General features: G+C 46.0%; 9 protein-coding genes across 9 annotated transcripts in view; 5 read left to right on the plus strand and 4 right to left on the minus strand.

Annotated features, from left to right (window-relative positions):
* Nucleotides 1–712, plus strand: part of AGABI2DRAFT_200333 (hypothetical protein) — a gene marked incomplete at its 5' end in the record, with an annotated part of 2,818 nt that extends 2,106 nt beyond the window's left edge. The window contains one exon of the mRNA XM_006458516.1: nucleotides 113–712. The remainder of the gene's footprint in view (nucleotides 1–112) is intronic.
* Nucleotides 713–1,934: 1,222 nt separating this feature from the next.
* AGABI2DRAFT_115614 (hypothetical protein) lies at nucleotides 1,935–3,341 on the plus strand (the record flags this gene model as incomplete). Its single annotated transcript, XM_006458517.1, has 13 exons — nucleotides 1,935–2,000; nucleotides 2,056–2,065; nucleotides 2,124–2,143; nucleotides 2,206–2,335; nucleotides 2,391–2,444; nucleotides 2,498–2,530; nucleotides 2,581–2,724; nucleotides 2,779–2,889; nucleotides 2,950–2,988; nucleotides 3,042–3,092; nucleotides 3,142–3,168; nucleotides 3,217–3,254; nucleotides 3,312–3,341. 13 exons carry the CDS (start codon nucleotides 1,935–1,937, stop codon nucleotides 3,339–3,341), a joined length of 753 nt encoding a protein of 250 aa, XP_006458580.1.
* A 568-nt stretch (nucleotides 3,342–3,909) lies between these two features.
* Nucleotides 3,910–4,348, minus strand: AGABI2DRAFT_134301 (hypothetical protein). The gene is made up of 4 exons (XM_006458518.1): nucleotides 4,325–4,348; nucleotides 4,191–4,262; nucleotides 4,127–4,143; nucleotides 3,910–4,069 (listed from the first exon to the last, which is right to left on the minus strand). Exons 1-4 carry the CDS (start codon nucleotides 4,338–4,340, stop codon nucleotides 4,016–4,018), a joined length of 159 nt encoding a protein of 52 aa, XP_006458581.1. The 5' UTR covers nucleotides 4,341–4,348; the 3' UTR covers nucleotides 3,910–4,015.
* A 52-nt stretch (nucleotides 4,349–4,400) lies between these two features.
* AGABI2DRAFT_115615 (hypothetical protein) lies at nucleotides 4,401–5,914 on the plus strand (the record flags this gene model as incomplete). Its single annotated transcript, XM_006458519.1, has 13 exons — nucleotides 4,401–4,529; nucleotides 4,580–4,589; nucleotides 4,643–4,662; nucleotides 4,718–4,844; nucleotides 4,899–4,952; nucleotides 5,004–5,036; nucleotides 5,089–5,232; nucleotides 5,287–5,397; nucleotides 5,459–5,497; nucleotides 5,556–5,606; nucleotides 5,656–5,682; nucleotides 5,735–5,772; nucleotides 5,840–5,914. The coding sequence occupies 13 exons, from the start codon at nucleotides 4,401–4,403 to the stop codon at nucleotides 5,912–5,914; spliced, it is 858 nt and encodes a 285-aa protein (XP_006458582.1).
* Nucleotides 5,915–6,521: 607 nt separating this feature from the next.
* AGABI2DRAFT_115616 (hypothetical protein) lies at nucleotides 6,522–8,117 on the minus strand (the record flags this gene model as incomplete). The annotated part of the gene is made up of 14 exons (XM_006458520.1): nucleotides 6,522–6,663; nucleotides 6,716–6,741; nucleotides 6,800–6,837; nucleotides 6,888–6,914; nucleotides 6,965–7,015; nucleotides 7,074–7,112; nucleotides 7,174–7,284; nucleotides 7,340–7,483; nucleotides 7,534–7,566; nucleotides 7,623–7,698; nucleotides 7,742–7,864; nucleotides 7,923–7,942; nucleotides 7,995–8,004; nucleotides 8,052–8,117. 14 exons carry the CDS (start codon nucleotides 8,115–8,117, stop codon nucleotides 6,522–6,524), a joined length of 906 nt encoding a protein of 301 aa, XP_006458583.1.
* A 259-nt stretch (nucleotides 8,118–8,376) lies between these two features.
* Nucleotides 8,377–8,694, plus strand: AGABI2DRAFT_190847 (hypothetical protein; the record flags this gene model as incomplete). The annotated part of the gene is made up of 3 exons (XM_006458521.1): nucleotides 8,377–8,419; nucleotides 8,450–8,470; nucleotides 8,538–8,694. Coding segments are annotated over exons 1-3 (201 nt in total), but the record flags the coding sequence as incomplete, so codon positions are not given.
* Nucleotides 8,695–9,262: 568 nt separating this feature from the next.
* AGABI2DRAFT_115617 (hypothetical protein) lies at nucleotides 9,263–10,844 on the minus strand (the record flags this gene model as incomplete). The annotated part of the gene is made up of 14 exons (XM_006458522.1): nucleotides 9,263–9,398; nucleotides 9,461–9,486; nucleotides 9,551–9,588; nucleotides 9,639–9,665; nucleotides 9,716–9,766; nucleotides 9,823–9,861; nucleotides 9,921–10,013; nucleotides 10,066–10,209; nucleotides 10,262–10,294; nucleotides 10,347–10,400; nucleotides 10,450–10,579; nucleotides 10,642–10,661; nucleotides 10,720–10,729; nucleotides 10,779–10,844. 14 exons carry the CDS (start codon nucleotides 10,842–10,844, stop codon nucleotides 9,263–9,265), a joined length of 867 nt encoding a protein of 288 aa, XP_006458585.1.
* Nucleotides 10,845–13,480: 2,636 nt separating this feature from the next.
* AGABI2DRAFT_141379 (hypothetical protein) lies at nucleotides 13,481–16,300 on the minus strand (the record flags this gene model as incomplete). The annotated part of the gene is made up of 8 exons (XM_006458523.1): nucleotides 13,481–13,810; nucleotides 13,861–14,105; nucleotides 14,156–14,463; nucleotides 14,513–14,650; nucleotides 14,699–15,163; nucleotides 15,643–15,824; nucleotides 15,868–16,040; nucleotides 16,093–16,300. 8 exons carry the CDS (start codon nucleotides 16,298–16,300, stop codon nucleotides 13,481–13,483), a joined length of 2,049 nt encoding a protein of 682 aa, XP_006458586.1.
* A 2,200-nt stretch (nucleotides 16,301–18,500) lies between these two features.
* AGABI2DRAFT_63814 (hypothetical protein) lies at nucleotides 18,501–18,884 on the plus strand (the record flags this gene model as incomplete). The annotated part of the gene is made up of 1 exon (XM_006458524.1): nucleotides 18,501–18,884. The coding sequence occupies one exon, from the start codon at nucleotides 18,501–18,503 to the stop codon at nucleotides 18,882–18,884; it is 384 nt and encodes a 127-aa protein (XP_006458587.1).
* Nucleotides 18,885–18,905: the final 21 nt, after the last annotated feature.

Consider the following 18,905-nt stretch of genomic DNA (forward strand, 5'->3'; position numbering starts at 1 on the left):
TATGCCTGTCGCGTCGGAAAGTGAGTTATCCGCATAATTGTGATTGATCAACTAAACAAAAGATAAAAAGTCATGAGCATGGGAGACGATTTGGAGGATAAGTAAGTGTATCTCACTTCAATCCACAGGCGGTAGGGTCGAGCTGCACTGCATCAACATTAATTCTTCCGAGGTTTTCGGCCTGACCATTGGTGAGGTCGTTCATCGCCTCCAAGGCAATGTTGAACCCGGAAAACCCAGAATCGATACCCAAAATATTGATGCTCTTTCTTGCACCCTGAGGGTTTGTGTATGTCACCTGCCAGCATGAACCACAGTTGCTGGATCCATGTCCAGCGATAGCTGGTACTCCACCAATGTTTGGGAAGCCAGGAAGTTGGCCAAAGGTATTGAAACCACGGGGTATCAAGCCGTTTGGTCCGTCAGAGCAGGCGACACTGGTCAGCGAGCCACTACGGTTGTCGTAGATGGGGTCAAAGCTGAGGGATACACCGAGGACGACGGCGGGAAGAGCGAAGAGGGTGGCAAAGAACTTCATGATGTAAGAGGTGCTGGTGAACGTGAAGAAGAGAGTTGGAGAGTGGGAGTTGTGTTGTCTGGTGTATTACCGGATGATGATTCTCTAGACCAATACTAGCTGGTTTATATAGAACAGAAGCATCCTGGAACTCGGTAGATCCAAACCGAGGAAACATAACAGTTTCAGGAAATTGAATACCTTGAATGATTAGAAACGGTCAATGGTCACCGTCAAACATTCATTACCTCCTCTCCGGTGTATCAGCTGACGAAAGAGGGGTCGCCAGAAGTAGGACCGAGTACGAATCACGTATTGCTGAATTCTATACTTCGAAGGCCGGCACTAAGCGCCATCTTGTCAGCCACTGGGTGAGAGTCTGAGAGTCAGATATAGAATTAATATCAGAAAGGAAGATTTGTACCATGAGGCTATGGGAAACATTGGCCGGGAGTCGACTTGTACGCCGTCCAAAAATTAGGTTTACGTGAGATCCCTCACGAAGAACCTATTGATACTCGTCTCTTGAACCAAACCGAAGTCGAGAACTTGTAACAGCGGACGTCGAAGGCCGTCGCTTGACTGGTCAGGAGTTAACTAGTCACGGAGATTTGGTTGTGGCGTGGCGGTGCAATGGTAAGCGCAAGGGAAAACCTGGAGAGGTGCCGAATCAAGCAAGCTCGGTTGTGGTGCTGTGATCAAGACAAAACCTATCTGAGGTCCCTGCTGATGGTGTTTGTTCCAAGCTAAATATGACCCGCCTGGATTAGGTGAATGAAGGGAACATCATTGAAATTACCGCAGTATAGTAGACCAAGAAGAGGGGGCGGACAGGAAGGCGTAAATGATGGCATCAAATACCTGTTCCACTTTTACATTGACCACTGGTATCCATCACAATGAATCGACCATCACACAACTATTTGTGGTAGATTTAGTTGTCGCCGTCGAGTTGTACAACTGCGGAATAGCTCTGGAAGCAGTATTCAACGACTAGTAGATTTGATTTTATGTCAGTCTCAGTCCCAGGCCTCCCCGTTATGTCCCAAGGTCTACCAAATAGTGCGATGGCCCACCACGTTCGATTTCTTACTCATATGATTTCCTGCCCCCATTTCGTTCAGAACAGCTTAACTTTACCTAGCCTCTGTTAAGCAGCGCTAACTCGTCGGTGTTTTTATGTTGGAAGAGTGAGATGTATCGATCGTGAGACCAGTGGGTATTTTTAACGGAACAGCTGTCGTCAGTTCGCTTGATTGATCAATACCTTGGAAATTGGAATAGATGGACTACTGGCATTTGGCACATCTTGACAACTGACAAGGTGTCGCTTAAAAATGCCGATGGAAGGACCTAATGCTTTCATCGACTTCCTGCCCGTTTGAACGCTACCCCTTCGCCCGGTAGTCCCAGAAGAATGACCTCCCCGAGCATTCTACCCGCTGATCAACTTGCCGGTCTCAATCAACTTGTTGTTAACAAAGTAAGATTTTCTTCATGATTCTTTTCGGAAAATGCTGACTATTTCATTCCATTAGTGGACTGATAGTAAAGTCATCTGCCTCTCTCAAGCCGTACGCTTACTGATCAAGGTGGTCTGATGTAGTGGCCTCGATTGCCCTTGTCGTAAGTAGCGGAAACACTTAGCCGATGTCTTTACTGAACATTGAGTGTCACAATTTTCCCAGGTTTATGAATGCTTGATCACGATGGACATGGAAGTTGAACTTGTGTGGAAATCCAGATGGAACTTTACAAAAATCTTGTATCTACTGAATCGATACGTCATCATCGCGGACGCTATCGTCCTTGAACTTAGTAAGAATTCATCCATCCTGGCAAACTGCTTGAGGCGACTGATAGTTGCTAACAGATCGTTTCGGTACGAATGTTTCATCGTGTAAACCGCTCCTTCGCGCAGCAGGAGGTGAGCATAATTTGCTATATTTTCGAAACATGTTTATGACGAGTCTCTATCAGTACTCTACATGAGTGGTATACTTGTATCCGAGTGTAAGTCCGGCTCTACTTCTCGCAACATTGCCGTTTCAACTCTCAAATAGCCATATTTATTATGCGCGTTATCGTCGTTTGGAAGACCGCGATGACGAAGTATATGTCTATCATCGTCCTTTTTGGGGCAATATATATAGCCCTCGTGATATACTTCCTCGCTAGCTTCTTGCTTCTGCTCCGTCCTCTTCAATGTGAGTAGCAGTTGCCATCACCCAGTTATACTCCCAAGATAACCCGTTTCTCAGTCTTTACGCTTCTTCCATTTGGTGGATGCCTTAATGTAGCAAAAGAGGCGTCGTCCTCGGAGGAGTATACATTTTGGAAGGAGTATACCTGTTTACTTGTTTATGACGCACGTCAGTGGCGAAGTTGATGATCCCTTAAGCAAAGATACTGAGATAAAATCTGGGTTTTAGTTATGCTTGCATCGGTGGCGTATCCAACAATTAGAACTTGTACGTCAAGCACATCCATCTTTCGATTGATAGTTGGTTAAGTCCCCCCCCAGGCTGGCCTCTGTCTCAACAGTCAGCTCTTATGAGACATATCCATGTCGAGGGTATGATCCTTCTTTTCAAGATCTCTAATATCTAATGAACGCTTCTCAGGAATCATCTTCTATATCTACCTTTTCCGTAAGTAGCAGCTCCGTGGGTCGCATCATGAGCGCTCACTGCCATTAGTGTTTGATATTCTCTGCCTGGCGATGCAATTATCATTTGTATGTCCCAATAATATTAAGCATTTTAGCATTTTGAATATCTTTCCTTCCACCTAGCACGATAACATTTTCCTCCTCGTGGTGTGAGCACTCCGTAATATCATTCAAAGACATCAATATAACCTCCTTTTGTAGGCCTAGTTGTATAGTACGATCTATACTTGCCAGTCGAGTCATATTGCACATCCGCGAATTATGTGCTCGACCAATGGACAGTTTCGTTGGTGTAAGCACGCTAGTTGCAACAGAGCAACAATTCTAACAAATGATGGATATATATAAGCGTTGTCATAGACGTCGGCGCTCTGGGAATCAAATGCTGTATTCGGCTAGAATCGATAAATTGACACTCATCCACGGGCCTCCCCACCCGGTCAGAAGATGTCGATGGTTTACCAAATATAGCGTAAATTGTCCCCTCTGATGATTGTAACGTTGATTCACCGAGTGTAGCACCACCTTCGATCTCATTACTAATGTAATTTCCTGTCCCCAATTCGCTCAGAATACTTTGCTTTCACCTTGACTCTACTATGCAACAATAAGCCGTCGGTGTTCCACGCAGGAAAACTAAGATGTCTTATGTGAAACGCCGTGAGTAGGTATTTTTGGATGCTGTCTGCTCAATTGATTGATTGGTGTTTTGAAATAGATGAACTACTACCGCTTCATGTAATTCGGCACCGTCTCACTCACACTCTACAACTTGGGCGAACGAAAGGTTTGGCTGCTGAAGCCGCGTTAGGAGTCCAAAATCCGAACTACAGAGTGAAAGCTGCCGGCTGGGCAGGTTCCATAGTGCCTATTGCAACGAGGTATGGTAAGCCTGGTAATCAGACAATGCATGATTAATCATAAATGATGAGATACAGGAGCCTGAGAGCGGCGGGTGAGTACTGACAAAATTACATTATTAGCTAGGACGTACTCCGATAGTGTCGATGGCTGATGGAGTCGACGCGTTGAGAGGTGTCAGAGATTGTGTGGGGCTTCGGAGGCTCTTGTTCCGTAAGTGCCGCTCTAGTGGACATTTAATGGGTGCCAGCATTTACGTATCAGGGCCCTACTAGTATACTCGATACACATCGTTCGCACGTTGTTCGCACGCATTCCGACAACTGAAAAGGTGGCGCATAAAAAGGGTCCATGGAAGGATCCAACCCTTTCCTCTGGCTTGACCATTACCGCTTCGTCCGGCAGCTCAGAAGAATGACCTCCCCGAGCATCATACCCGCTGCACAACTCACCGCTCTCAATCATTTCGTTCTTAACAAAGTAAGATTATCTTTGTGATTCTTCTGGGTGAATGCTGATTGTGCCATTAGTATACCGATAGTAAAGTCTTTTACCTCTCAAGCCGTACGGGTACTGATTCAGATCACCCGCAGTCGCAGCAATTATCCTTATTGTAAGTAGGCGAGTCGAGTTTCCTTGCTTAACATTGGGAGTGAGAATTCTCTTAGGGTTATGAATGCTTGATTACGATGGAAATGGAAGTTGAACTCGTGTGGAAATCCAGATGGAACCTTACAAAGATCTTATACCTACTAAACCGATATGTCACCATCGTGGACGCCATCGTCCTTGTTTGTAAGAGTTCATCCTCTCTGACCAAGTTTCCGAAATCAACTCGATTGCTGATAGATCGTGTTGATACAAAACCTTCATCGTGTAAACCACTCCTTTTCGCAGCAGGAGGTAAGCATTAACCGCTATTCTTAACGAGCACTTTCATGAACAAGTCTCTAGCACTATACATGAGTGGTATATTTGTATCCGAGTGTAAGTGTAGACTGTACTTCTGGCAGCAGTGCCACTTCGAACTTACAAATAGCCATATTTATTATGCGCGTTATTGTCGTTTGGAAGACGACGATGAAGAAGTATATGTTCGTCATCGTTCTTTTGGGGGTCATATACACAGCCGTTGTGATATACTTCCTCACCCGCTTCATGCTTCTTCTACGTCCTCTCAAATGTGAGTATTAGTGTGCTCTCCCCACATACACCGTCGAGACAAAATTTTACTCAGTCTTTACGCTCCTTCCATTTGGCGGGTGCCTTGTTGCACCAGAAGGGCCGAAGTCCTGGGAGGAATACACATTCTGGAAGGAGTACACCTGTTTACTCGTTTATGATGCGGGTCAGTGGCGAAAGTCGATGAAACCCGAAGTGCAGATACTGATTTGAATCTTGAATTCTAGTTATGCTTGCATCGATGGTATATCCAACAATTAAAACTTGTATGTGAAGCAAATCTATCTTTCATTCATTACCTGTTCAAGTTGGTTTCCCCTGCAGGCTGGCCTCTGTCTCGGCAATCAGCTCTATTGAGACATATTCATGTCGAGGGTATGTCCCTTCCTCCAGGAATTTTGACATCTGATTCAACGCTTTCCAGGTGTCATCTTCTATGTCTACCTTTTCCGTCAGTCGCAGTTTCAACATGGATCACATCCTGAATGCTCATTTTCGCTTAGTGTTCGATATTCTCTGCCTGGCGATGCAATTATCATTTGTATGTCCTAATTATCTCCTCGGATTTTTAGGGCCTTGATTTTTTTCCCATCCACCTAGCGTGACAGCATTCTGCTCTTCGTGGTGTGAGAACCCCCAATATCATTCAACGGCATCTATCTAACCTACTTCACCAGGCCTAATGGTGTAATACGATCGATACTCGCCAGTCGCGTTGTATTACATATCCGTGAGTTATATGCTCAACCAACGGGCAATAATAGTGCCAGTCAAAGTGGTGTGGTTTTTGGCGTCAGCACAATGATTACAACGCATCAATCACTCTCATGAAAGATGCATATTTAACTGTCAAATACGCCAGCTTCTTTCATGCATTTTTTCTCTTTCATGCCGCGTTTCCTTCACGATCCATGTAACTGCACCGTGTGTACTTTTTTCAATACTAATGCAACCACCTTCCGTGTGATTATGTGATGAAAATAATGAGCTCAGTCACAGGCCTCCCTACTTCTAGTCTCGAGGTTTTGGTCCACGAGGTGCGGTACAAACTGACCACCCAGGGACTATGAGCAGCCGCAATGACTAGATAACCTTCAGGCTTATGTCAAAACTGTTTTAGTACTGCCACTTTCGAAGCTTCTGACAATTGGAGTGAAGGACTTTCTGAATTATATTTGGAAAAAGGAGAGATACATGATTGTAAAGGAAATGAATGAGACGCTGAGGACGAATGACTCATAGAAGCTGTCATTTATGATGAATTTTTATATCCCTCTTTTGTCAGGATGATTACTCTGCTGTGATCACCGTGCTTACGCCATAAACCACGCCATTTCCACTCGCACCATTATTGTCCACTGGTTGAGCATATAAGTCACGGATATGCAATACCACACGACTGGCAAGTACAGATCGTATTATACCATTAGGCCTGGAGAAGTAGGTTATATTGGTGCCGTTGAATGACATTGAAGGGTTCTCACATCACGAAGAGCAGAATACTGTCACGCTAAGTGATGCGAAAAGAATCAAGGCCGTGAAATTATGAGAAGACGCTTGGGACATACAAATGATAACTGCATCGCCAGACAGAGAATATCGAACACTATAGCGGCTATGAGCGTTCATCAAGTGACCCATGATACTGCGACTGACGGAAAAGGTAGACATAGAAGATGACACCTGGAAAGCGTTGAATCAGAGGTCAAAGATTCCGGGAAGAAGTGACATACCCTCGACATGAATATGTCTCAATAGAGCTGATTGCCGAGACAGAGGCCAGCCTGCGGGGGAAACCAACTTGAACAGGTAATAAATGAAAGATAGATTTGCTTCACATACATGTTTTGATTGTTGGGTATGCCATCGATGCAAGCATAACTGAAAACCAAAATTCAAATCAGTGTCTGCACTTCGGGTTTCATCGACTTTCGCCACTGACCCGCATCATAAACGAGTAAACAGGTGTACTCCTTCCAGAATGTGTAATCCTCTATGGACGCTGCTCCTGTTGTTGCAGTAATACATCCACCAAATGGACGAACCGTAAAAACTGAGAAACGGGTTAATTCGGGAGTGTAGTTGGGCAATGCGCAATTGCTACTCACATTTAAGAGGACGTAGAAGGAGCATGAAGCGGGTGAGGAAGTATATCACAAAGGCTGTGTATATTGCCCCAAAAAGAACGATGATAAACATATACTTCCTCATCGTCGTCTTCCAAACGACAATAACGCGGGTAATGAATATGGCTATTTGAGAGTTAGAGCGGCAATGTTGCGAGAAGTAGAGCCGGACTTACACTCGGATAAAAATATACCCGTCATGTAGAGTACTAATGAGAGACTCGTCAGAAATGCATGCTTCGTAAAAATAGCGAATTATGCTCACCCCCTGCTGCGAAAAGGAACGGTTTGCACGACGAAGCGCTTGTATCATCACGATCTATTCGCAACTGAGCTGCCCTCTAGGACTCTGTCAGAAAGGATAGAGTTTGAGCTCTTACAGACAAGGACAGCAGCCCCCACTATGATGATATATCGGTTTAGTAGATATAAAATCTTTGTAAGGCTCCATCTGGATTTCCACACAAGCTCAACTTCCATGTCCATCGTAATCAAGCATTCATAACCCTAAGATTCAAAATTCTAAGTCGCAATGTTAAGTAAGAAAATGCGGCTCGCTACTTACGACAAGGATAACTGCAGCGACTGTGGGCCATCTGAATTAGTACCCGAACGGCTTGAGAGGTAAATGATTTACTATCAGTCCACTGATGAATAGTCAGCATATACCGGAAAGTATGATGAGAATCCTTACTCTGTTAATAACGAAGAGATTGAGAGCGGCGAGATGTGCAGAGGATATAATGCTCGGGGAGGTCATACCTATGAACTGCCGGACGAAGCAGTAAAGGTCAGACCGGAAAAAAGTAGAGGAGAGGACTAGATCCTTCCATTTGGACCTTTTTTATGCGCCACCTCTTCAGTTGCAGGGACGCGTGTGAACGATGTGTATCGAGTGTAGAGGTCTGCTCAGGGTCTGCTACGTAATTTGCGGGCACCCAACGTCCACCAGGGCGGCACTTAGACTTACGGAACGGAGCATTAGCATTGTTTCTCTCGAGCTAACCGCATAGTCTTACCTCAAATGTGTCGCCCACAATGCACAACCGTCGACGCTATTCAGTCCTAGCGTATGATGTTACTTTGTCATCTACCTACCATTCTCCTACATCTCTTCGATCAATGATACATTATTTGATCCCCTTACTCCCTCGTTGCAATGCAATGAACGAGCACTAACAAATTGCAGAGAGAAGCCGAGACGGACACATGCGACCGGCTGTGGCGAGCTTTCCGGGCTGCTAGAAAGCCCTGGGACTGCGCAGTACGAAGCAGTAGCCATTTAATGTGGCGGGCGGGCAAAATAAATCGGTGCGAGACTGTCCGAGGCGTTGCATTGGGGAGAGAGACAGCGGAAGCGTGACTTGTGACACGGATACCATTCGGAAAACTGTCACAAGTCTTCCTACCGGCGGAGGGCAAAGATTCAAAACACATTCAAGGGTGCTTCGATCTGCGCCCAATAAGCACCTTCTTAAGCACCCAAAGCCATTAGACTCGCATAAGTGTGGCGTGTATTATTTACACTCACATTGAGCCCACGCACAGGTAGGTGCTCTCAACTCTCGGAAGGATCGGAAGCAACGAAGCGAAGCACCCTTTTTACCACTGGTACCATGGCCTTGTCATTCGTACTCAATAAGCTGAGGAAATGGCCAGTCTCTTACACCTCAATGATGATCAACATGACTCCACTTGGTAAGTAGCTTACTTGCACCATCATGATCACCTCCGGCTTTCCAACCATTCACAGTCTTTCAATCTCGTAACATAGTACTGACCCAAGAAATCTAATACCAAGTCTTTGTTTCTATTAGTACATGATTGATCTGCGCAATCCTCTCCCGAAGATCCTCAGAAAGTCTAATAATAAAATAAAAAATAAAAATAGGGCCTACTAGTACATCAACGAGGCCGGTTCGAACTCCTTTCGCTGAGAAGCAAGGCGCTTCCACTAGCACTGCCCAATGATCGAGCACCAAACTCGCGGATATGCAATACGACGCGACCGGCAAGGATAGATCGTATTATGCAACTGGGTCTAGAGACGTAGGTTATGACGATTATGATGATGTCAACAGTTAATGAATAATAAGCACTTACACCACGAAGAGAAAAATATCGTCAGGCTAATAGTTGAAAGTTAGAGAATCAAGACACTGAAATATTAAAAAAAAGACCGTTAGGACGTACGAATGCTAATTGCATCACCAGGCCTAAAATATCAAGCACTAGAATGGAAATGAGTGTTAAGGATGTGGCTCTTGAGACAGCTACCTACGGAAAAGGTAGACGTAGAAGATGACTCCTGCGGGGCGTTGAATGAGATGCTAGACATCTTAAGAAGAAACGACATACCCTCGACATGAACATGCCTCATAAGACTCGATTGCTGATAAGGGCGCCTGTCTATGGAAAGAATACTTAGATAGTCGATTGTTGAAGAATGAATATGCGCCACATACGAGTCTTCATGGTCGGATACGCCATCGATGCAAGCATAACTAAAATCCAGATCTAACTCAGTGCTTTGCATGACTCCCATCAAATTCCACCGACTGACTTGCATCATAAATGAGTAAACATGTATACTCCTTCCAGAGCGTCACCCCCTTCGTATCGGCAAAACATCCCTCAAAGGGAAGGATGGTAAAGACTGAGAAATAGATTATCTCAGAATATCTGGGAAATGCGCCACTTGTACTCACATTGAAGAGGACGTACAAGGAGCAAGAAGCTGGCGAGGAAATATAGCACAAAGGCTGTGTACATTGTCCCAAGAAGAACGATGATAGAAATGTACTTGTCCATTGTCATCTTCCAAACGACAGCAACGCGCGCAATAAGTATGGCTATTTGGAAGTTGGAGTGGTTTGTCACGAGAAGAAGATGTTGCGGACTTACACTCCGATACAAATATACCGCAGATGTAGAGTACTGATTCGTCAAAACCATGCTTCCAACGGTAGCAATAGCGAATTATGCTCACCTCCTGCCGCGAAAAGGATTGGTTTACATATTGGAACGTTCGTACCAAAATAATCTATTAGCAACTATCAGTGACCACTCTGTTGAAGAAGACAAACTCTTACGAAGTTCAAGGACGATTGCATCGGCGATGATGGCATACCGGTTCAGTAGGTATAAGATCTTTGTCAGGTTCCACTTGGATTTCCACACGAGATCAACTTCCATGTCCATTGTAATCAAGCATTCATAGCCCTGGGAGAATTGTAACACACGATGTCAAACAAAATTACTCGCCAATTGTTTTCACGACTTACGACAAGGACAATTGAGGCCGCTACAACGGCGCACCTGAATCAGTATGCATACGGGTCGCAAGAGAGGGATGACTTTACTATCAGTCCACTAACGGAATAATCAGCATTTAAGGAAGAGAATCAAGAAGAAACCTTACTTTGTTAATCGTGACGTGATTGAAGGCGGTGAGTTGATCGGCGGGTAACATGCTCGGGGTGGTCATTTTACTGGACCTGCTGCTGCCGAAGCGTTAACGTGCAAAGAGGTCAGGAAGTAGATGAAAGGATTGGGTCCTTCCATTGATTGTTTTTATGCGACACCTTGTCAGTTGTCGCCACCGGTGCAAACAGCATTAACATATGCATACCAGGTGCTACTATAGCCATTCTATCGCAGAACATCAATCAATCAAGTGAGTTGACAACTGTCGTTCCGTTCAAAAATACCCACTCCTCTGTCAACTCTAATGCATTTCGATTTTAGCATTGAACATCAAGAGTCAATACTGCATAGTGGAGCCAAGCTGAAATTAAGCTGTTCTAAGCGAAATGGAGGCGGGAAAAGTAGACTGTGGGCGTTGAACTTGCGTTTTCACGATTGCTTTGTGGACACGTCTCCCATGTCTCTATCGAAGCACCCGATTTTCTTCCGTTCGCTTGCAATAAGCACCTAAATAGTGTTTGAGTCACATGTAGCACGCGTTGTGTAAGCCCACGCACCGGTAAGACTCTTGAGGTATCCGCCAAAGATAGCGACACGAACCGAAGTGGTACCTTGCTCACCTCACCTAACCACCATAATATGCTGGAGCGTATGACCAGTCTCTTGTAGTGCTTGTTGACACTATACCCAATGCGAGCATGCCAGACAAAGCAAATTAAATTAAATCCCACTGTCTGCTGCTTATCAGCGAGATACCTACTCCGTCGCCTGTCATGACCTGGCATGACACCTGTATCAAACCGATCCTCTTCATCAATCCTATTCTTCTTCCGAACAAGCTTCCAGTGGAAGCGGGACTTGTGCGCTTTGGAATTCGATAGGGAGAGCTTTTGGCTCCCACAAGAGTGAAGGGTAAAGATAAGATGGGTAAATAGATCCTCCCTTAATTACAATGACAATTTTATCAATTGTACTTAGGCCTTTCCAGTGTTATGTATCTTGCTGGCTCGCATGAGTTCTTCGGTTCATGGCTCCATCATTATGTCCAATGAGTGTTTCACTGGGCATGTCGATGACTACTTTCCATCAACGAAACTACGAGTTTCCTGCATCTCAACGACTCCGAAGATCTTACTTACGTCAAAGTGGAACGCTGCCGACTCAGCCTCAACTGGAACTCGCCTCTAGGTCAACTCGAGCTGCATTACTGCCGCTGCTGGGAATGATTCACCTATCTCAGCTGAAGGGTTGATTGTCAAGAAGTGACAGCACGTGGGCTCGGGTTGACCAAATGTTATATGTAGTACGCTGATGCCAGGCACGGCGGAAAATTTGTTTGATGCCCGAGAGCGTTCTGGCTATACGTTTTTATTGAATTTCTCGTCATACATATCAATTTATTGGGTACGATCTCTTCCTCTCCTGTATTCGATGCATCCGTGATTACGACTGACATTAGAAAATTTTCCCTTGCGGTCGCATATAATCTATCTACCACTGTGAACCCATGTCGTCAGGGTTTAAATCAGGTTCGTGTTTTTCTCGGCCGTTTCGGGAGTCCTATTATTACATGTGCTCCGCTCGCAATATCACTGCATTTTACTCAAAATAAATACCTGCCTGAGTGTCAGGCATTTCTAACTAAGATTTACGGCTTGTAGAAAACCGTTCTAAGTGTACTTAGATTGAATTTGTGCCCATGAACGGTCATGAACTGACTTTGGAAGAGGAAAAAAACACGAAAACGGCCACTTTTTCCGTCTCGTGTTTCGGGTAATCTAAGCTATGAAATCCAACCGTTGTTCCGTAGTTCGTAGTCAAACAACTCGCTCGACAACTTTCAGCCCGCTCAACGGTTGATTTGAGTACGGCGCTTGTCAGTGTGACAAGCGTCGCATGTGATGATGGCGGGCTGGCTGGTGGTTGCTGCTGTGCCGCCCTCAACCCCGCCTCTCTACTCATTTTCCCCCGAATGTTTTCGTATTATGTCGCGCCGCGCGGCGCCCGTATCCACCACCGATCGAGGAGGGACGTTTCAAGGGACTGGGAGAGGATCAGAGCCAAGGTGGCTACCATAGCCACCTTGGGGGAGATTGAGCTGGATGTGCGAGAGATTTCGAGAGGGAGGGCTATCGAGTGGGTTTTAATGTGAGTTTTCGTGTCTTCTCGAGTCTACAAGCAAACTTACCTTCATTACAGGGGAAGAGCGCACACATCTCGGTCTCGAGGAGGGGGGTATTCCCACTGGACCGTCCGTGGCTTCTTTGGGAGGCATGCAGAGCTGACTCTGCATGTATATGTGGGTGGAGGGCGCCGATCGACCATATTTCGGAACGGCGGCAGGTGGTCGAGAGGGGGCAGGTCGAGGAGGGAGTTTGTGATGGCCGTTTGGTGAGGATGAGAAGAATTGGATGGCAGGTCGATGATCTACGACGGTGGGTGTTCTTCTATGTACCTGTAGTGTTCTGTATTGCTCTATCACGACTTCACAAACGTTTTCTGTCCTTGATGATTCTACGGGGGGTCAGTATTGTCCAATTTTTGAGAGGGAAATGCCGAAATTGCACATCTCAGCACGGGGAACGATTCGAGCAAATGTTGAAGTGTTATACATATATATATGAGAGAATACAAAGAAATTTCTGAGACGTGATTAGCATTATAGAAACGTTTTGAGTTTTGAAAAAGATTCACCTTTCAATCTACCATCGTCGTTGAAATTCCACTCCTGTCTATTATACCCCAGCGGTTTCCATCCCGTACTCGGCCGATAAGGCATTGTACGGTACTTAAGTCTATCACTTCGGTTGCTCCCATGGTGCTGTAATAATATAAACTGCCTTCAAGCTTGACTTTGACGGCTTGGACGACAGCATAAATAACGGTTAATGGCAAATCTATATTCAGTTGAGGGATAGGAGGTAGGTTGAGAACGATGATACGTTGCAGTTGACCGAAGAAACTCCTTTTCACATATTCGGGCCTTCGGTTCCGTTGATGAGCATACCTGTCGACAATTTGAACATACTAGTGGATGGGATTCAGTATGAGAGAGCTAAAGAGTAATGTTCACTCACCTTAATGTAAGAGGTGTCTCTAGAGTCTTCACTTCTCCGAACCATGTCACTGGCCACGATAGTATCTCCGCCGCCAACACAAACAACCCGCCCGTAATGAGTGACTGGCTCGTCAAATGTCACAAAATTTTGAACGACAGCCTTTGCTTTCTCAAAGCGTGTCGCAAGTGCTGCGTAGAACTTGTCACGAAGGTGCACAGGAAGGGGTCCTTGGCGTAGGGGTGGACAAAGCTTGTATTCTGGATCTACAGGATTAAGTTAGCTTTCAGCATCAGGAATGGTTAGGGAACGCAACATGAGTCGGACAGCAAGACGGGTGACTGTATGTTTTTCCTAGGGTTCAAGTCCAGCTCTGATTGTAGACAAAATCTGAGCTTGATTTGATCAAGTTGGGCCACCGCGGTGACGAAAGCGCTGATAGATGCATACGGATGACGTCGACTTCGGATCGAAGGCAGCAATGTGTTGCAGTGGCGTTCCATGGGGAAAGCCCAATACGCCCAGACGGGGCCAGCAATACGGATGCCCCATGCAATATGAAGGAGCGCATGTATTGTTAAGGGACATGCTGACAGTCGATCGCGTTCATGGGAAAAATAAAGTCTACACGCAGTTTTAGTTGTCGTATGGCCCATCCTGATAAGAAACGTACCTCTCGTAGTCCACTACCCAGGACCGAAAACCACCATCAATTTGATCAAGCATCTCTTCGGTAATCTCAAACTCGAGGCACATCTTAAGCAACTGGACGAGCCTCATGAAATGTGTATAATATATAGGCTGCTCAAACCTATTGCGCAACACGATGGGTGCAATAAATAGAGTCCAGTTTGAGTACATTTCCAAGGTCATCTGACCTTGTTGCTGAGCGATGTTAGGGACTGGCACACCGAATGCCGATGGAATGGTTGTCTTGGAGGCTGCAGTTCTCGCTCCTATCTCTTTCCAGACATCAGGCCGGATGACGTAGCCACGGTTTTGATGATCAAGATCTTTGAAGGAGCCGGTCCAGAATAAGATGAGATTTGGGATAAGATTCTCCCATATTAGGTGCATGAAATCGAATGGGAAAGACGCAGGGAAAGAGATAGAAGATATGGTACTAAGGATAGGAACTCCCTTGATACCATACTCCTTCGAAAGCCGCTCTGATGCGGCATGATTACTAGCATTCTGAACCTCCCCCGCCTGAGCCATCAGCTCATCGTGTATGCGTAGTGGAAGTTGAGATGGGTCATAAGAACGAGTAGGCTGGGGAGGCCACTCTCGTCGCAACGGGACATAATAGGTGCGAGAGTTGGAACTATTGACGCCAACAATCTTGCAAATGCGGCACGGACTGATTCCGTTCGACCCTTTCATGCGCATGATCATAGACATGGCGGGAATGTCACCAAAAACGAGTATGAGATATGCGTGGAGTAAAAAAGAGGATTTCGCCAGCGCATCGAAGGTTTTGACTCCAGTCTCAAGTTGGATGAGTTCCTGCATAAGCGGCCAGAGAAAAGAGTCCATATCCCACGGCTTTTTAGGGCCTGGAATTGTCCCAACATTGATACAGTATTTCTTTTGGAAGCGAATGTCCGGAGGGAGGTTATAATTAAAAAGTATGATAGGCCAACAGGTTTTATCACGTCTTTTGAATGGAGAAAAACCATCTGTTGAAAGGCCGAGGGCAATGTCTCGTGGGTCTGAGAAGTAATAAAAGGGACGGTTGTTGCTTGCAGGGACAATCTGACCGAGGAGTGAGCGGTAATGGGAGCCATCAAATACGTCCGTCACCATTCCATCATGGTGCTCGAAATCGGCCCGATAGCGTATTTGTTCTGCATGTTGTCGATTGGCAGACATGACCTGTAAGCGAGGAACCAAGGGAATATAGTCGAATGTCTTTCGTGGCTTGCCCCTGTCATTGCATCTCTTCTCATGACATTTAGGACATTCGGTAAGTTCCTGATACGGCCCTGTGAAGCAGACGCAGCTGTTCACACAGCAGCTATATTTTACCGCCCGCAAGCCAGATAGATATTGAACATGCTTCTTTGCTATTTTGAGTGAATCGTGATGGACGTTCGGGAATGTGCGCTCCAGCTTGGCAAAGGCCTTCTCCGTTATGTGCTCTTCAACTTTGAAGGTATATTTACGTAGCAGGCTGAGATCGGCTTCATCCAGAGTAGCTTCTAGATCACGATAAGAGTTAGATAGTGTCTATTGCAATAAAAGGAGACATACCGGTAGATAGCAACATACGAGCATAGTCGTCATCAGGATTCCAATGAGCGATTCCAACCACATCAGTAGGAGGTGCTTCACTATCGCTGTTGGCCTCGGTCTGTTCCTGGTCGTCTCCATTGTGGTCTTCACCACCGTCTTCACCATGATCGAACGAGTCTTCATCATCGCTACTGGAACCATTTCCCCTATCGTCTGCTTCACCCATTGCTCACCTCGTATTTTCGTCATTCTGCTCAATTTCATCGTCACTGCTTGAAACCTCCGCTCCTTCAAGTGGCTCAGATGTTAGAACCTTGCCAGAATGTCACGGCGTCACGCTGTCACATCTGTCACATATTTTATTATGTAATAATTTCCCTCTGCTGCTACAGTTCGACGGAGGCTAAACTATCGGCATACTGCTAAATGGCGCAAGCTACAGACTTACCAATTGAACTCATTGATCTTATCTTTTCTTTCTTGCCTCCGAACCATGCGGAGCAGGTACAGTGGAGAAGGGCGGCGGCGGCTATCGGAAGAGAACCCCGACCAGACGGATGGAGGTTAGAGGATCGTAGGTGCGTAGTGTGTGGAAGAGTGACGTTGATAATGTGGGACGAAGTATTGGAGAGACCCTGGATGTTGCAGCGATGGAATAACCCGGACTTCCGTCGTTGGGAACCGGTCCGGTTCTTTACGATGTGCCCGTGTGGAGAAGTAATGGCAACATACTTCGGCAGGGACTGGTACGAAAGGTTACGTCCTTAGATAGTTGTTTGTACTTGTGGACACTTTTATGGTTTGTTTGGACTTGTTGACGTTTTTATGATCAAAGTTGTTCTTGTTTACTTTCTTCTTACTCCACTCTTCTTTTCTCATGTCAAATGTATAATTAGTTTATTTTCACATACGTTGCTTCTTTTCTCGTGTCAATATATAAATAGTTACCTAGGGTAGTTGGTCTGTGCGCCATAGTCTAGGTATATAAAGTAGGTAGAAACTTGTAGAAGACTCCGTCGAGTTCTCTTAGGTTCACGCCTAATAAACTTTTGTCACTTTCCTCTATAGTTCTTAAGTTCAGGTGTGACCTGTGACATCTCAGTCACAGTCGCCCTAACAGTAGAACTCGACTACTCCGGGGATCGCACAGCACAGTGCCCTCCCCATCTTTTACTCTCTATTCGCTCTCTACTCTCTGCGCGCCATCGCGGCCGCCACACACATAGCCGGTCCCTAGGCTTAAGGGGTGTCTGCGCATAAACACAACGTGCGCCGTGGACATCAGTGGTTTGACACAGACCATTGATAAGACGAGACCTACCATACTGTGTGGTGTTATTTTTACCCCTGTATTACCCCATTTGTAACTTCCCGTATAAACCTTGTGCTGCGCTTGCATTGTCAAGTGGTACACGCAGAGGAGTGACATTGCCACATTAAGTGCGTGTCTAGATTAGCGTGAAGATCCGTCTTCGTACATAGCTTTATCTAAGGCAGTAGTCGTTCCCTTCGCCAGTGCGGCATTTCTTGAATAAACTTTTTTCTTTTTTGTATACGCATCCAAGTGAAGCAGGCTATTGGCTTCATTGGATTGGTGGATACGCACCAGGTGACAGGAAAAGACCTCCCTCACCTCCCTCAAAATTTCTCACCGAACACCGCCCGGAACATTCCGAGTACCTTCCTCTGAAAGCGAGGAAGAAGAAGAACACGCCTCGGAAAACCAATCCGAGGAATCAGAACCAGAACAACGAGAACCTTCCGTATCCCCCCTACCCTTATATCAACCACCTCCCCCCGAATATCACGAGCCAAACATGTCTACCGCACAACAAATCATGGACCAAGTGTCCGCCCAAGCCGCTCTCATCACCCAACTGCAGCAGCAACTCGCCCAGCTGCAGAACAACCCGCAACCGGGTCCACCAGGCCCACCAGGTCCGGCAGGGGACGACGGAGAAACTCCCATCGTCCAAGTAGTGCCGCCACAAATTGATGTGGCAAGACCAAAAATATTCTCAGGAGATGGGAAGGAGCTGAGTGGCTTTATAACAGCATGCAAGATTTATTTAAGTTTGAAGATGGTAGGCAGGCTACAAGGAGATCAGATTACGTGGATATTGTCGTATGTACAAGGAGGAGCTGCAGAATCGTGGAAGGAAAACATTATGGAGATGATCGAAGGTGGTGAAGAAGAAGCTCCGGCCCACACGGAGGAGCTTTTTGATAGTCTGCGGAACAATTTCGGAGATGCAGATGAGGAGAGCACGGCGGTAGGAAAATTGAGGTTGATTGAGCAAGGAAGCAAAAGTGCGGAGGAGCATGTGCAGGAGTTCAAGCGAATCGCTCGGGATAGTGGATATGAGGGACGAGCCCTCATCGAAGAATTCAAAAGAAGTTTGTCAGGAAGGATCAGGAAGGCGTTGATGGAATCAGAGAACCCACCAACTACCATCAGGAGTTGGTACGAGAGGAGCATGAAGTTGGATAGGCAGTGGAGGCAAGCAAAGGCGGAGGAAGACTACTATCGGCGGGGGCAAGCTAAGCCCCAACTACGAACCCACACTTCCAACAACACTTTCGTGAGGCCACAGCCTCAACGTCGAGATCCCAACGCGATGGATGTCGACACCGCCGCAGGACCCAGTCGAGGTCCTATCAACTGTTATAAGTGTGGAAAGTTGGGCCATATGGCGAAGAATTGCTGGAGCAAGGCTCCGGCTCGAGATGTGCGAACGTTAGACGTGGACGAGCAGCGGGACTATTGGAAGAGGATGTTCGAGGAGGAACAGAAGAATTTAAAAGAGTAAAGGAAGCAAAGTCTCCTCGTT

Source organism: Agaricus bisporus (genome assembly GCF_000300575.1).
Source record: "Agaricus bisporus var. bisporus H97 unplaced genomic scaffold AGABI2scaffold_2, whole genome shotgun sequence".
NCBI lineage: Eukaryota > Fungi > Basidiomycota > Agaricomycetes > Agaricales > Agaricaceae > Agaricus > Agaricus bisporus.